Raw genomic sequence first — 16,485 nt, forward strand, 5'->3', positions numbered from 1 at the left:
TCGAGCATTCTCCACACTGTGCCTTGCTTTCCTCGTAGAAATCTGTCATCTCCTGGCTGTTGAACCACGACCCAGCCAAGCGGCCCACAGCCACAGAGCTGCTGAAGAGCGAGCTGCTGCCACCGCCTCAGATGGAGGAATCGGAGCTGCACGAGGTGCTGCACCACACGCTGGCCAACACGGACGGCAAGGCCTACCGCACCATGATGGCCCAGCTCTTCTCCCAGCGCGTCTCCCCTGCCATCGATTACACCTACGACAGCGACATCCTGAAGGTGGGTGAGCGCTGCCCAGACAGCATTCTGGTCCCCCAAAGGAGCAAGTCAGGTCCGTGCTTCCCTGGGGGTCTCTTAATGCCTCCAACAGAAGTTCTTACTTGAGGCCCAAGGAGCCCCTGAAAGCCCATGTGAGGGTGCCCTGTTCTGGGGTGAAGAGCCCCTCGGTTCACTTGAAAGAGCTCTGGACCCATCCCTCTCCACCCATACCCATCCAAGAGATTAAGACTCTGATCCTGGGCCCAGCTGCCCAGGGCCAGAAGCAGCCGCACAGCCGGGTCCTGCTGAAGTAGTAGGGTGGCTTCTAGTGTGGAGCTTGTCCAGATCACCTAGGCAGCTCTCTGATATGACCGCACAGGGCCTGGACTCCCCAGCAGCACTAGCGGGCCTTTAAGAGTCTCTTTAAGGAGCTGGGTGTAAAGCACATGCCTATAATCCTAACTAGTCAGAAGGTTGAGGCAGGAGGATTATTTGAGACCTAAAGTTTAGGGCCAGCCTGGCAACATATGAGCCCACATCTTTTACAAAGAACGTGTAGCTGGACATAGCATTGCATACCTGTAGTCCCAGCGCTCTGAAAGGCTGAGGCAGGATGATCCCAAGTTTGAGCCCAGCCTGGGAAATTTAGTGACTTAGGGGCCCTGTGTCAAAGTTAAAGTGGGGGTGGAGAGGAGAGTGTGGCTAAGGGACTGAGGAATATAGTATAGTGGTTAGACCCTGGGTTCAACTCCCAATCACCAAAAGAAAAAAAGAGAACTTTGGTTCTTAGGGGTGTGTGTGTGTGTGTATGTATTTTCTGTAATATTTTGGTTTTTTGTTTTTGAGACAGGATCTTGAATTGTGGCCCAGGCTGGCCTATACCTCATAATCATCCTGCCTCAGCCTCCCAAGTGCTGTGGTTACAGGTGTGCACCACAATTCACACCTTTAAAAAAACAAAAAAGAATCTCTCTAAGGGACTGAGGTGTAACCCAGGAATATAGTGTGTGCTTAATATGTGCTAGGCCCCTCGTTCAACCCCCAGCACCAGGGAATCTCTTTAGAGGCTCCCGGAGAGCTTCTAAAGTATAGCCAGGTTGCTAATTTTGTGAGCCTTTAATATCTATTTCTTTAAAAAATAAAAAAAGGCAATATATCAATATAATGTTAAAAATTGACCAAGTTAGGTGGGTAAAAAAAATACTGGTTGTATTCTCTGTATGTTTCTGTATGCTTAATGTATGATACAAGTTTATGAGATAATGTTGTAGAGGAAGTGGTGGTAAAAATTGGTCACCAGTCAGTGTGGAGTTGAAGGAGCAGATCATTTCTTCTAGCTGGCAATGTTAAGAAAGACATTTGTGGGATCACCAGTGACTTTTTTTAGTTTTGTCTTTTTGCTTGTTGTTTCGTGGTTTTCTGCAAAGAAAAGAGAGTGCTTTTATAATAAGCAAATGGCAAAGTACATAGGTGCCCTGCAGTTTTCAGCAGGCCTGCAGGGACTCTCCTTACCTGCGGGAGGAAGCCTCATTCCCCTGGGGTGTGATCACTGCAGTGTCCCTGAGAGTCCCTGGGGAGAGCATGTGCCCTGAAGAGCGTGTGTCTGCATGGTGGTTCCCGTTGCTGGCAAGGATATGGTGGTTCCTGCGCTCTGAAGCAGGACGTACAGTATTGTGAAACATGTGTGGTCTCTTCCCTGAATATGCTCGAAGAGGGCCTGACTTCTTGAGATCTCTTCTATGATCGTGAGAATAAGCAGTGTGGTACCAAGTGTGGCCACAGATAATATTCTAGAGGGTCTGTTGGGTTAGAGTTTGGTGATGACACTATAACTGGGTCCCATTTTAGGGCAACTTCTCAATCCGCACAGCCAAGATACAGCAACATGTATGTGAAACCATCATCCGCATCTTTAAAAGACATGGTATGTCCTTCTAAAAACTCATTGCTTTTTATAAGATTTTTTATCATTAGAAAGTATTATTAGTAAATTTTAGTACAACCATTTATTAAAATTCAGTTGCAAATAATTGATGCCATGTGAAATTTAAGCTTACTTTTATAGCTCAGCTCACTGAGGAAAAACTGATTGGAATATTTCAGCTTGCTACTAAATCCAGTTCGTTTGTGCAGTCAGAAATAGTACTTAATGCAGCTGGGCATGGTGGCACATGCCTGTAATCACAGCATTTGGAATGCTGAAGCAGGAGGATTGCCACAAGTTTGAGGCCATCCTGGACTACATAGTGAATTCAAGTCCAGCCTGAACTACAAAGCAAGACCTTGTCTAAAAAAAAAAAGAAAAAAAGAGAGAAAAGCAAAGAAAGAAATAGTACTCAACTGACAAAACTTAACCTAGGTTAGCTCTCCATTTGTATATTTAGAGAACTGAGAAAAACTAATGATGAGTAGGTTACTTGTCAGGTTAGTGTTCATTTCAGGTTGCCTCCGGAAGAGAACCAGAACCCGATGATAAGTTTGTCTTCTCTGCTTTGGTATAGGAGCCGTCCAGTTGTGTACGCCACTCCTACTTCCCCGAAACAGGCAAATCTACGAGCACAACGAGGCGGCCGTGTTCATGGACCACAGCGGGATGCTAGTGATGCTGCCTTTCGACCTTCGGGTGAGGCCAGGGGCACTGCTGACAGTCCGGCCCGTGTTTCTGTTAAACAGTTGTCCCTGATGGACATGTTCTTCCACTCAGAGTCTACATGTTCTAACATGTAAGACCTAACATCCTTAAGGGAGTTGGAGTAAGAGCATGATTGGAGATCAGTAAATGTGACCACCTACCATGTTCACATCTAAAGCAATTAGACTCTTACAGCCACTAGTGCTTCTGCCAATTGGATGTGATAAGTGCCACCAAGCTTGCTTTCTTCTGACCCCCAGGGCTCCTTTGACAGCAGCAGTCTTACAAGTCATTTACCTGCATGGCATTGGGTCCTATCAGATCCCACGTTGACAGGTGTCACCTGTCAGTGGCACTGAGTATAGACAGGAAGAAGATATACAATGCAGATGACAGACAGAGGCTTAATCCCTAGTGCGTAGAAGGCAATTATAAAGAGACACACAAGTGACAGTGTGTGCTGAGCATGTGCAAGTACCTCATTCAATCCTCAGCCTCCCCACAAAACCAGAAACATGAGTGGAGAGAAAAAGCACATGGGTGGTAACCTTCTGAAAACATGTTAAGTCTTGCTGGTAAAGAAATGCACAGCTCTCTCACCTTCCCTTGTCAGACTGGCAGAGTGGTTGAAATTGAGATCTAAAGTGATCAGGGTGTAGGAAGATGGGTACTTCCAAACACTGCAGGGGAGAATGCGAATTCCTGAACATTTAGAAAAGTAGTCTGAAAGTTTATAATAAAGTTCTTAAAAATTTGATACACACACTATACTTGAACCAGCACTCTCACTTTGAGAACTTTATTCAAAAACTAAAAACACTTTAGGGTATGAATGTTAAAAGGATGTCCATAGCCACATTATTTTGGTGGCCAAAAATTGAAACCTACAGATATATTCATCTGTAGAAAAATGGTTGAATAATTTGTCATAGATATTATGGAATACTAAGGAGCTCTCTAAAAATTTGAGCTAAGTATGGTGACTCATGTATGTAATCCTAGCTACTCTGGAGGCTGACACAGGAGAATCATAAGTTCAAGGCCAGCCTAGGCAATTTAATGAGTATGTACCTCAAGATAAAATTTTTAGCAAGGCATTATGATGGTTCATACCTATAATTTCAACTCTCACAAGGCTGAGCCAGGTGTGGTGTTGTATACCTGTAATTCAGCACTTGGGAGGCTGACACGGGAGTTTCATGAGTATAAGGCCAACGTGGGCTACCTAGTGAGACCCTAAAAAATATTAAAATTAAAAGATAAAAATTTTTTAAAGGGTTCTGGATGTAGCCCAGTAGTACAGCCTAGCACGTGCAGACCTTGAGTTCAATTCCAAAAAGAAAATTTAGATCTGTATTTTTCCTTCTTTTCCCTCCATGGCCTAGTATTAGGGATTGAACTCAGGAGTGTTTCACCGCTGAGCTACATCCCTAGTCCTTTTCATATTTTATTTTGATTCAGGGTCTTACTAAGTGGCCCAGGTGTCCTCTTCCTGCCTCTTCCTGCCTCACTCTTCCTGCCACTCTCCCTGCCTCAGCCTCCCAAGTAGCTAGGATTACAGGTGTGTGCCACTGCACCCAGTTAGACCTGTATTTTTTCATAAGTTGAATATGCATATGTTATCAGATGAAAATGTTTAGATATATTCGTATCAGTATATGAACTATAGGAATGTCCATGGTATATTGTTAGCTTAAAAACAAAAGTTTCAAAAACTCAGATATCCCATTTTTGTTAGAGAAAAATCAAAAAGTTTGTCCTGGAGACTTCACATGGAGTTACATCCCCAGCCACTTTGTAATTATTATTTTTAGATAGGGTCTTGCTAAGTTGCCCAGGCTGGACTTCAATTTGCAGTCCCCCTGCCTCAGCCTTCCAGACGGCTGAGATTACAGGCATGTGCCTCCACACCTGGGTCAGAAAAGTTTTAGAAAGAAACAGTGTACATGATGCCATGCAAAATGGCATGGCGGAGCCCAGTGGTGGAAGAATTTACTGAGACAAACACAGATCGAAAGGAAAGTGTAATACTTTCTCTACAGCCACAGCACATGACACAGAGGGATGTCTGTGCCCCACTGTTTTTAAGGAGAAAACCAGGCTGCAAGAAGTGCATGGCTTGCTTTGGCGCACACAGTCAGGAATGGAAAAGGAAGCGTCTCACCACGGAGCCAGAAAGCTCTGATCCACATTACAGCCAGCGACCTTCAGGTCCTTGCCAGGGAGTTAGAAGAGGCAGATTAAGGGTGCAAAATGACATTTAAAAAAAAAATTAATATGTAACCCATAGCTTGCACAGATTTTAATATTGCAGAATAAAAATAAGGCAGAGTATATCCACGTAAAAATGAATTTTTCTCAAACTTAACCTAAGAAGCACCAGAGTGACTAAGGTTGATGGTGTGCCCGGCAGCGGAAGTGGCTGCTGACTGAAGCACTCAGGAACATGCCAGTCATGCAGGCGGAGCACAGCTCTGTGATCCAGCTTCCCAGTGTCACTTCGTGGTAAGGGTACGGTCTGGAAAATGCATTGTTAGGCATTGGCACATCTTGACATTGACCTTTAAAATTTTATTTTTCAGGTCCCTTTTGCACGATATGTGGCAAGAAATAATATATTGAATTTAAAACGGTAAGAAACAATAGGGGCTACCTTCCATTTGGTAGATGTGGGAAAGACACCAAGGAAGAATGTTTTATCTTCTTTGATCCTTCCAGCTAAAGAATACTGGGTTGGTGGTACTGAGCTTGCAATATGATCATAAAGCCCAGCCCCAAGACCCCTTTCCCTCGGGTGACTGGAATGTCAGCCTCTTTTAGAAGAAATGCAGCAGTTAGGTAACCCTCCATCCATCTCGTGACTTCCTCGTGTCCCTAAGCAACATAACTATTTTCACAAATGGCTGTTTGGGGAAAAATCTGTCCGCTCTTGACCACACATGGCCCCTTTTAAAGTGTAAGCAGAGGGACAAACGACCAATGAGCTCAGTATGAAGACGGCCTGTGCAGGTGACCTAACAAAAGCTGCCTGTAGAGAAATGGAGCAAAGACAGCAGGGAGGCGGCGCGCTGAGGAGCAGTGGGCACTTAGCCTGGGGAAAGGCTTTCTGTACATTCAGAACCCACAGGGGTCAAACACCAGGATCTTCATAAATTGGAGCAGCATTGCTGTCAACGAGCCACCCTACTGTACGGCTCCTTTCTTCTACAAAATCAAAGCTCTTCATGGGCTTTCATTCCAGCTACAAGTGAGCAATTACAAGTCAGTCCTGAGGGGTAAGTATCCCTGTGTAGAAATCAATGACTGCAGGTGAAAGTGGTTTTATATGTAATTTCATCTCTGTTGCAGACATTTTAAAAAATTAAGCCCCATAGTGTAATAGCACAAAAGTAGGAATTGGAACCTGTATCACAAGGCAAGTCTGTGTTTAAGTCCCCTGAGTCATACAACAATAAACTTTTTTTACCTTGTTTTCTTTTATCTTGGTCAAAAATTCCTCATGCATCTTCATTTCCAATCAGCAATGGCCTTAGAAATCTGGGTTTGTCTTTCCAGGTACTGCATAGAACGTGTGTTCAGACCGCGCAAGTTAGATCAGTTTCATCCCAAAGAACTTCTGGAATGTGCATTTGACATCGTCACTTCTACCACCAACAGCTCCCTGCCTACCGCCGAAACCATCTACACTATCTATGAAATCGTCCAGGAGTTTCCAGCACTTCAGGTGCCTTTCCGTATTTTCCCATTTTGAGATCTGCTTTGAGTACCTTTCACTAAGTGCAAAGAGAAAGGCTCCAGCAACCCAGACCTGCTCCTCGATTTGCGCTGGAGTGAATCGTATGCTGCTTGGCGTTTCTTCTTGGGCTTTTTCTTACCTTGACTTAGACCAGAACTGTTTTTGTTTTGGGGGACAGATGTTTCTGGGCCCATTCTAGCAAAATGCAAGAAATCAGGCTAAGATATGCACTTAGCACATGCAGGCCCTGCCCAGAATCCTCTGCGGCTCCTCCTACACCTGCTCATCCCTCCCCACCTTTCCTTCTCACCGTGCTCACACCCTACCTCACAGTGGGCCGATGCCTGCGCTTCTCAGCCTCCCCTCCCATTGCACACAGGGTGTCACATTCCCAACACTGCCGGGTCACAGGGCTTCCTTCCCAGAAAGTCTTGTCTTCACCCAACATGGTCTTGGCCCTTCCCCCCAGGAAACCTGGCTCTCCCTCACTGGTTGGGTGGCTGGCCACCTTTTCTTCTTGACTGTCGCAGCTCCTCACACGAGGCATCCATGTACTCCTCAGTCATACTATGTGTGTTCTTTCAGGACAGAGTCCTCATGTCCAAGCTCAGCACCCAGCTCAACACTTGGTGAATGCTTATTAATTGATTCGCATGTAAAAAGTACTGTAAGGGTAACTATTCCACCAGCCTGTGCTGGCAATTTTGCTGCCCTTGAAGCAGATCTGTCCCTCACTGAAATGTGTGTGAACACACTTAAGCTTTTCAGCATAGCTAAAGACTAGCCAGATTATTTTTGATGCACATAGTAGAAGTATTAAATTATATTCTTTAACTGTACCAGTGTAAAAATGTTTAGGAAAAAATAAACTAGAAGGCAAGATGCTGAAAATCCTCCCATGGTGTCATGTTGATAAATTCATGGTAAGATTCCAGATGTGGTTATATACTCATATTGCTTTTGCAATAAAAATAATGTATAATTTTTTTGATGTATCCCAGGAAAGAAATTACAGTATTTACTTGAACCATACCATGTTATTGAAAGCAATACTTTTACACTGTGGGATCCCAGAAGATAAACTCAGTCAAGTCTATGTTATTCTGTATGATGCCATGGTAAGCATTTAATTACTTTGACTTGATGTTAAAGCATAATAATCAACAATCCATTTTTATTTTTTTACTGATGTAACCATAAAACTAAATTGGAAGTTTTATCTCCTTCCTTCATTGTTGAAAGGTGAAAGAACCAACCGGCTTTAATTATACCAACAGTTAACAAGGATTGGTTGAGCTTTTATTGTAAGCCCTGTACTAGTAGTAACCTCCAGGGTGTTTTGTTAATAGAATTACTTCTAGTTTTAAAGGATGAAATTATTTAATTTGCAAGGTAATAAAGTTCTTCACTAACTTACTTCTTAAGGCAGGAAATCATGAAGTACTCGGTCCCGGTACTTGCCAGTAATCGTTTTAAAACTAGTTTTTCTGGTTTTTGGTTTTTTTTTTTTTTTTGTCTTTGTGGTATTGGGGATTGAACCCAGAGCTTTTATATTGAGCTATATCTCAATCCTTTTCTTGTTTTTTTATGTTGAGACAGAGTCTTGCTAAATTGTTAAGTTGCCCAGGCTGGGCTCAAACTTAGCAATCCTCCTGCCTCAGTCTCCCAAAAACTGGGATTATGGGCCTAGGCTACTATGCCCAGCTTAGCTAACCATCTTACTATGCAACTATCTGTGTGCCTGGAGTGTTCTAAGCTTAACTCACTTCATTATTATTCTTGCTTCCCTTGGCCAAGAGAGGGAGTATTGGCGTTGAGGAGAGGCTGTGTGCCCTGCCCTTTGTTCTCGCAACCTGCTTGTGCTTCCCAGTGATGTCGTCCGTAGATTTGTACTGAGGGAATTGGAAGACAGGTAGACCTCTAGTGGGGCCTCATCCAGCGCCTCCTTCCTTTGGGACTGGGGCTGCAGCACCTCCAGTTTCCTCCCTTGTAGTACTCCTTACTTTATGTTATGCGTCACATACGGAGCCCAGAGGGGGAGAATGGAGAAAGAAAGTATTACATTCTGGCCCTGGGATGGAGGTGAATGCTTATCTTCTTTAATTTCTTCTCATGCCAGATTTTGTCAGGGCATCTAGGGAATTCGGAAACTAACAGGGCCAGGAGGCAGAATGGGCAGTGCACGTCTGTAATGGCTTTCTGCTTTTCATATAACACAAGGCTTGGCCGGCATTTCTTTCATCTGGCAGATACACGCCAATGGCCCAAACTTTGCTCTTTGTTTCTTAGTCATTCTTCCCCTCCACCCACTGCTGCTGTTTAGCAGTGACAGACACAACACACTGTCAGTAGGACACTAGCGGAAGCCCCAGGGATTGTACGGAAGGGCTGCAGCTCACTCTTCCTCATGTCCCACAGCGGCCGCCCGCCTGCCAGTGTGGGATGCGGTGCTCGGGTCCCAGGTTTTATTGGGGGAGCATGGATCGAAATGATTCCCTCTCCCCGCAAACAAATGTCCTGGGTAAGCCTGTCAAGGAACTCCTCTCTATTCAGCAAATGTCACTGTTCCCCTTTTAATTCATTCACGTCAAGCTTTTTCAATTTTTACAACGGTGTTAGTTAGGGTTTTATATGAATTATAGGGGAAAAGTTCTTTATCCACAGAATTAAGTCCATCATTTATAATTAGGAACAGTTTGTCCAAACTGAAGGGTGTAATTGTCAGAATTAGCGTGGGAGTTGTACGTTGGTCCGGGCCCAGTTTGGTGACCCTCACTGTTCCCTTTCTCTCCTGCATTAGACGGAGAAGCTGACGAGAAGAGAAGTGGAAGCTAAATTTTGTAATCTCTCTTTGTCTTCTAACAGTGTAAGTACCTTCTGGTGGTATTATTACAGCTCTCACTGTAGTTTTATGATGAAAGGAAATGTCACCAAATTCTTGTAGCAGTGAGGCAGCATCACTTCCTGCTGCCTCACAGACCCAGTTTTCCCCTTGAATGTTAGGTACCATGGCAACCTCTGGGATTAGAGGAGAGAAACTAATGCTGTGATTAGAGAATGGCTCTGCAAGCATCTTCTCAATGTGCTATAATCACGCTGCTCTCTCTTGACCACTGGCTCCTTTCCTTTATACCCACATGAAGCCTGTGCTTGGCAGAGCCTCCTGCTGAGCAGACCCAGTACCAGGTGTCCCTTTCTGCAATGGATCCTGTGGAACCAGGAGGCATTAAGCTGGCAGATCCATCTGGGTGTCTCCACCCTTCCCTGGTCTTCTCACTCCTCAGAGTGGAATTAAAGCTCTTGCTTTCCTGGAAATTTTCCTCCTCCTGTACTAAGAATCTTATATTTGATCTCAGCAGCAATAAGGAAAATCTCATATGATAAACAAGTTGATTATATTCTCTCTACAGGCATCAGATTAACCCCAGATCTTTGGCACAGTAATCCCCATATAATTGAGTAGCTGAATGACAGAAGACAATAGCCTTTTGTACATTTTTCTGAATATTTATGTAAGAAGAGATTTGAAAAAAGAAAACTTGCCCGGGAGCCTTGTAGCCCGTGATCTGACAGTCAATTACATGGTCTTGTGGTGATCAGCAAAATTCACATATGGGACATATTGAGACATGACTGTGCACAGGCCAGCAAAGCCAGTCCTTTGGACTCCTACCTTGGGCAGGCCTGGTGCCGGGAGTAAATGGGGAGGTCCACAGACTGCATTCAACCCCTTCATTCATCCTGGCCTTCAAAAACCACAAGGCGATATGCACAGCATGTATCTGCCCTCAGCTTCTTAAAGCAGCCTTGACAAGGGCACACACAAAGCACAGTTGAAAGACATCACCCACTTGTAGGTGGAGAAGGTAAACTGGATGCATAGCACCAGGAGTTTTGAGAATTGAGCCAGGTTAACCCTTGAATATGTAATATTGGAAATGATATTAGTGATATGCAAAGTGACCCAGTAGTTTAATGTTCAAGTGTGAACAATGGAAAGAAAGGACTAAAAAAATCTGTGTTGAGCTGGGGATATAGCTCAGTGGCACAGCACCTGGCTGGCAAGTGTGAGGTCATGAGTTCAATTCCTGGTACTGAAATTTTTTTTAAAATGTGTGTGTTATGTGCATGTAACTCCCACAATGAATATAATCATTATGTACTGCAAATACATAGTAATAAAAATTTTTAAAAGTATGAAAGATAGTATTTCCTTGCACTCAAAACACACACAGCACACTCCTGTGCACAGAAAATCTCACTTACACATAACACCAAGAATATGATCTAGACACTGTATCTCCTAAAGGCATTTGGTGCTTTCATTACTTTATTTTATTTGCTTTTTTTTGTTTTATGAGACAGGGTTTTGCTTTGTAGCCCAGGCTGGCCTCAAACTTTCAGCAGTCTTCCTGCTTCATGTTATTTAATGGAGCTCTAAGGATATTAGAAAGGGGGTAGTAGTAATGCAAAAAAAAAGCTGAAGTATTTGTCCCAGTCTTGTTTTCCAGATGAGACTTCTGAAGCTCAGAGGTTTGATTTGTCTAAAGTCATATGTACTTAGTTGATGATGGGCTGAGGACCGAAATCTAGATTCTGACTCCAGTGCTTCTGGTACTTTCTTAATGGGAGCATGTTAAGATTTATGGAGAACTCATTTTTTGTTTTATTTTGAAGAAAACTTTTTCTTCTCTCAGTCTCCCTCTGTCTCTCCCTCTCTCCTTCTTCTTTGCAGTGTTGGGGATCCAATTAGGTACCCCCCACTGAGCTACACCCCAGCCCTAGAAAAAACTCAAAGACTTATGACTTTATGTTCAACATCTTTATTTTTAATATAGTAAACGGGCGATAGGAAATCTTTACACGTTTTGTGTTTTTTAAAAGTACAGGTAATTTATGGTTAACTAATTGTGTTAAACTGAATCTTTGTTGAGCTCCTAGTTTTCTTGTGCCAATTTATAGATGAAGCAGGTCTGCCTACAGTCTAAAGTAGCTATAGTTTTATTAGTAATCTCCTTTTTAGCTCCTGGGAGTTTTTTCTCCAGCTGTATGTCCATAGTTTACTCCTCTTCCTCCTGCTCTGAGTTTAGCCCATGGTTAAGTCATCTCTAGACTGCCCTCTTCTGGGCAACCCACGAGGACAGCTGGTCAGAATCGTAATCTGGAATCCAGGGGTGAGCAAAGGCAGAAAGGACTGACTGGGAGGCTACAGGCAAGGATGACATCCCAAGGCTCCAAATCAGAGCTGTTCAAGCAGAGGGAGGGGAAGGAACTTCTGGCTACTTGTGTATTAGAACAAGTCAGGCAGTGACTTGGCTGACCATTCCAATGCCGAAGTAATGGGAGTTCACGGGCATGAGAAAGGTAGAGAAGCAGTACTGGCCTGAGGATATACAGCAGAGGGTCTGCTGGTGCCAGGGTCTGACTTGCAGGTGTCAGCATTAACTCTTTGTCAGTGTGTGTGTCTGTGTCTGTGTGAACTGTACACATCTGAACTACTTCTGCCAGAGTTTGGGGGAAAGGATAACCCTTAGGATTGCAGCAAAGGCTAAATACCTTCGACCGCGGTAGCCCCCCGCACCACACCCAGGTCTTCCCGTTGTGGACTGGCAGTAACTGTGCCTCTTTGCTTTGCAGTTGTGTCGACTCTACAAGTTTATTGAGCAGAAGGGGGATTTGCAAGACCTGATGCCAACAGTAAATTCACTAATAAAACAGAAGACAGGTGTTGCCCAGTTGGTGAAGTACGGCTTAAAAGACCTAGAGGAGGTCGTTGGACTGCTGAAGAAACTTGGCATAAAGCTACAGGTGTGGTGACTCTTTCACACTGGCAGCTCAGGTTGTAGCATTCATAACAGCCCATAACAGGGGGGAAATGGGTTTTATTTCCTTAATGCTAGTGAGTGTTGTATTTCTCCAGAAAAACTCTGCTTTCTCTTTTGGAGCATTTGCTACCTAGTAATAATCTTGGAGTCACTTAAGATTTTTTCACAAGCATCAAGATTCCTGCCATGCAGTAGTTCTTACTGTGTTAGCCTCAAAGAAGTGGTTTTCTAGAAGACAGCAGAGTTTCTCTTGCTTGGCAGGCTGCGGTTAAATAGACTTTGGGCCTGCTCAGTTCTGCTAAATATCTGGTTTATACTAAATGAATTGTTCTGCTGCTGTTGGGAGGCGCACTCCCAGTGTTGTGTTCCATGTGAAACCTCACACCCCTGACATGGCTGCATGACATTGCGCTCTGCAGGTCTTGATCAACTTGGGCTTGGTGTACAAGGTTCAGCAGCACAATGGAATCATCTTCCAGTTCGTGGCCTTCATCAGGCGCAGACAGAGGGCTGTCCCCGAAATCCTCGCAGCTGGCGGCAGATATGACCTGCTGGTGAGTGTGTACCCTTCGTCTGTTCAGTAGTCCTGGCTTAATTGTATTTCTTCCTCAGTTTACTGTTTTGAACTTTTTCAAACCTACACAAAAAGTTGAACCAGTAATACAAATGAATATTTCTGTATTGTTCATCTAAGAGTGCAAATGTAATGTGAACCACGTTTGTAATTTTTGTTGTTTTGCTTTGTTCTGATTTTTGAGACAGGGTCTCTCTATATAGTTTAGGCTAGCTTTAAATTTAGGATGTAGCCCAGGCTGGGCTCCAACTCACAGTGATGCCTCCTGAGTGCTGGGATTACAGGCATGGAGCACCACATCTCACTTTGTAATTTTTTAATTTAAAAGAAATGATAGGTTTTCAGGAGGTTGCACAGATACTATGAAGAGGTCTCAAGGTCCTTTAACCAGTTCCTGCAATGGTTACACCTTGTGTAACTACAGTGGAGTGTCAAAAGAGAAAGGTATGAAGTATGTGTATAGTTCTATGGCATTTTATCACATTTTATACAATTCCCATAGTCATCACCCGCAAGACACCCCACCAGTCTATCACTGCAGAGACCTACTACGTCATTTATCTGTGCAAATGAAAGGTGGAAATGTACCTCCCTTTATATTGTTTTACCCATGCCCCATTTATGATCTCAGTGTCTTAAATACTTCCTTCCCATACTTTGGGACCCACATCAAACAGTGTTACATTTTCTGCTTTGTCAGACATAATTTGGAAAAAATAAAGAGAAGTCTATTGTGTTTGCCTTAATTTTCTGGTTTCTAATGAGAATCAACTGTTTGAATTATTTTTCTCTTATATGAAAGCTCTTTCTCACCTAATTCTGTCAAGAATTTTTTCTTAGGGACTTGAGTTTGAAATGGAACTATAATATATCTTAGCATAAATTTATTTGAATTTTTCCTACTTGGAGTTTTCCTCTTAAATACATAACTATTTTTTTGTTGTTTTTTCATTTTTGTTTTTTGAGACAAGGTCTCTGTGTAGTTCAAGCTGAACATTGAACTCACTATGTAGCCAAATCTGGCCTCAAACTTGCAGCAATCTGCCTGCCTTAGCCTCCCAAGTGCTGGTATTACAGGAATGTACTGCCACACCCAGCTAAATCAATAGCTTTATGACTTTTAGAAATCTTTGGGAATTTTCCAGTTATTCTTTCTTTGGATATTTTTTCCTCTAGTCTCATCCACTTTTTCTTTTCTTTGTAGGACTCCAGAGACACAAATGTTAGAGCTTATCATGTCCTGCAGGTTCTGGCACATTTTACTTCAGAATCTCTTTCTGTCTGTTCAGCTGGGTTGATTTCTGTTGTTTTTATCTCATTATCACGTATTTCCTTTCTCTCTGGTCTCCACTCCGCTCTTGAGCCCGTCCAATGAAGATACATTCCTGACACCCAAAGTTAACGAAAGAAAGGTTTATTTCAGCTCAGTTAGTAGAGGTTTCAGTCCATTATCAGCTGGCTCTAAGGCAGGGTGGCATGATAAAAGGTGCATCACAGAGGAAAAACAGTTCATGGCATGGCATGAAAAAACAGCAAGAGCAGCAGCAGCAGCAGCCTACCTTGCCTTTCTCCCTTTATATTCCATCCAGGCTGTAAGCCTATTGGTGGGTACCACCCAGGGTGGGGAACCCTTAATCCCAGCATTATACCCTTAATGCAAAGATCACACTCTTAACCCGTATTCACACACTCTAATCCAGCCACCTTTAAAACTCCCCATGACTAACATGCGACTTTGTGGGGAACTATAGACATAAACCACAACAAGGGAAAAGAAGGAAGGGAAAAGCACGAAAAAATAAAATCATATATATATATATATATGCACACACACACACACAAGATAGTTAAGATAGTTATACTACTAATTTCTCTTAGTTCTTTAAAAGAAAGGTTTGTGCTAATATTGTTTGGACAATTGAGTGCCAATATCCTGTAGTCAAAGTAACTGATACAAAGATAACAACACAATGTATTATTATCTTGTTTTGAAATTTTGTTTTATTTTTTTAACTGTTTAAAAAAAAACATAACAAGGGCACTCATTAGCTCATTGCATCTGGGTGGGGATGATGTCTGGGCTCCGTGCTTAGCCTTTGAGGCGGGAGAGAGCTGTGATTTTCTCCTTGACGCTGAGGTGGAACAGGGCGCCCACTGTCTAAAAGCCCCTTTCGTGGTCTTTTCCCTACAGAGAGCAAGCATCCTTCTGGCTTTTGTGCCTGTTCCTCTTAGCATTTATGGGTTGCCAGTTCTCCAGCACTTGGTCTGTATTGTATGAGTTGAACAGCAAAGCCAGGGGACCGCTAGGTGTCCTCACATCCTGCGCTCCCTCGCTGGTCTGCCTTGTCTCCCTTTCCAAGACTACTTTGTTTTATATGTGATGTCCGGGATTTTTAGGTAAACTTAGCAGAAAGAATAGGAAAAAGCCCACCTTTATCTTAGTCTGGAACCTATATATGAAATTTTAGATTATCTAGTAACGGTAAGTGAAAGAGACAGGGGGGATTAATTTCAATGTTTTATTTAATCTAGCCTTCCAAAGTATACTTATAAAATTATTAATAAGCTGTTTTCCATTTTTGAGGGGGGAGGCTTCACAGCACTGGGGATCAAACCCAGAGCCTTCTACAGGCTCAGCTACTTACACTCGTTTGTTCACTCTGCGTCGTCACAGCCAGCCTGTTTTATGGGGATAGCACATGTCACTTTGGATTAGCCACATTTCAGATGCTCAGTAGCCACATGTGGCTAGTGGCTGCCATACTGAACCATGCAGCTCTCAATAGTAGCCGTTAATATTTCCCTGAATTCACTCCTGTCTCACCCCCCACCACACACACACCTCTTCTTGTTGAAGCCCTTAATGTTGCTGACAGAGAGCTTGTGGTTTAATCATTACTTTCCACAGTTACCATTCCTTTTCTGTTCCATAACTAGAACTGTCTGTCTCTTCACAGATCCCCCAGTTTAGAGGCCCACAGGCTCTGGGGCCGGTTCCCACTGCCATTGGTGTCAGCATAGCAATAGACAAGATATTTGCTGCTGTCCTCAACATGGAAGAACCTGTAAGTCCAGCTTTGCTTCCCAGCATGCTTTGAAACAGCTTTCACGTCTAAAAGTATTATTTGCCTTTTATAGTTAAATAGAAGAAAAGAAACTTAGATTCTGCTGTCATCCTCTTATGTACCACATAGTCACTGCTTAGCAGCAGGCACAGCTGGGGGTCCTCATTCTGTTCAGTCTGACGATCTCTGCTGCCTGGAGGCAGCACCAGATCCCCTGGGTTGAGGGCTCTGTCCCCATGCTGCCCCACACTCATGACTTCTGATACCATTTGCCAGCCCCGTTGTTGTGTCGGTGCTTCTGACTGACCACCTGTAAATCGGGGTTCCCAAAACTTCCTCCTCCTGTTTGACTCATCTGTCAAAGCAGTTCACAGAACTCAGGTAAACATTTACCTGCTT

General features: G+C 43.5%; 1 protein-coding gene across 1 annotated transcript in view; it reads left to right on the forward strand.

Moving 5' to 3' along the window:
• Eif2ak4 (eukaryotic translation initiation factor 2 alpha kinase 4) overlaps positions 1–16,485 on the forward strand; it is a 107,706-nt gene that overhangs the window by 71,550 nt on the left and 19,671 nt on the right. The window contains exons 21-30 of the mRNA XM_005381212.2: positions 39–275; positions 2,103–2,178; positions 2,756–2,877; positions 5,469–5,518; positions 6,442–6,610; positions 7,624–7,740; positions 9,423–9,488; positions 12,260–12,430; positions 12,867–13,001; positions 15,979–16,086. Coding sequence (XP_005381269.1) covers positions 39–275; positions 2,103–2,178; positions 2,756–2,877; positions 5,469–5,518; positions 6,442–6,610; positions 7,624–7,740; positions 9,423–9,488; positions 12,260–12,430; positions 12,867–13,001; positions 15,979–16,086 — 1,251 coding nt within the window. The remainder of the gene's footprint in view (positions 1–38; positions 276–2,102; positions 2,179–2,755; positions 2,878–5,468; positions 5,519–6,441; positions 6,611–7,623; positions 7,741–9,422; positions 9,489–12,259; positions 12,431–12,866; positions 13,002–15,978; positions 16,087–16,485) is intronic.

Source organism: Chinchilla lanigera, unplaced genomic scaffold (assembly GCF_000276665.1).
Source record: "Chinchilla lanigera isolate Chin_1 unplaced genomic scaffold, ChiLan1.0 scaffold00015, whole genome shotgun sequence".
Lineage (NCBI taxonomy): Eukaryota > Metazoa > Chordata > Mammalia > Rodentia > Chinchillidae > Chinchilla > Chinchilla lanigera.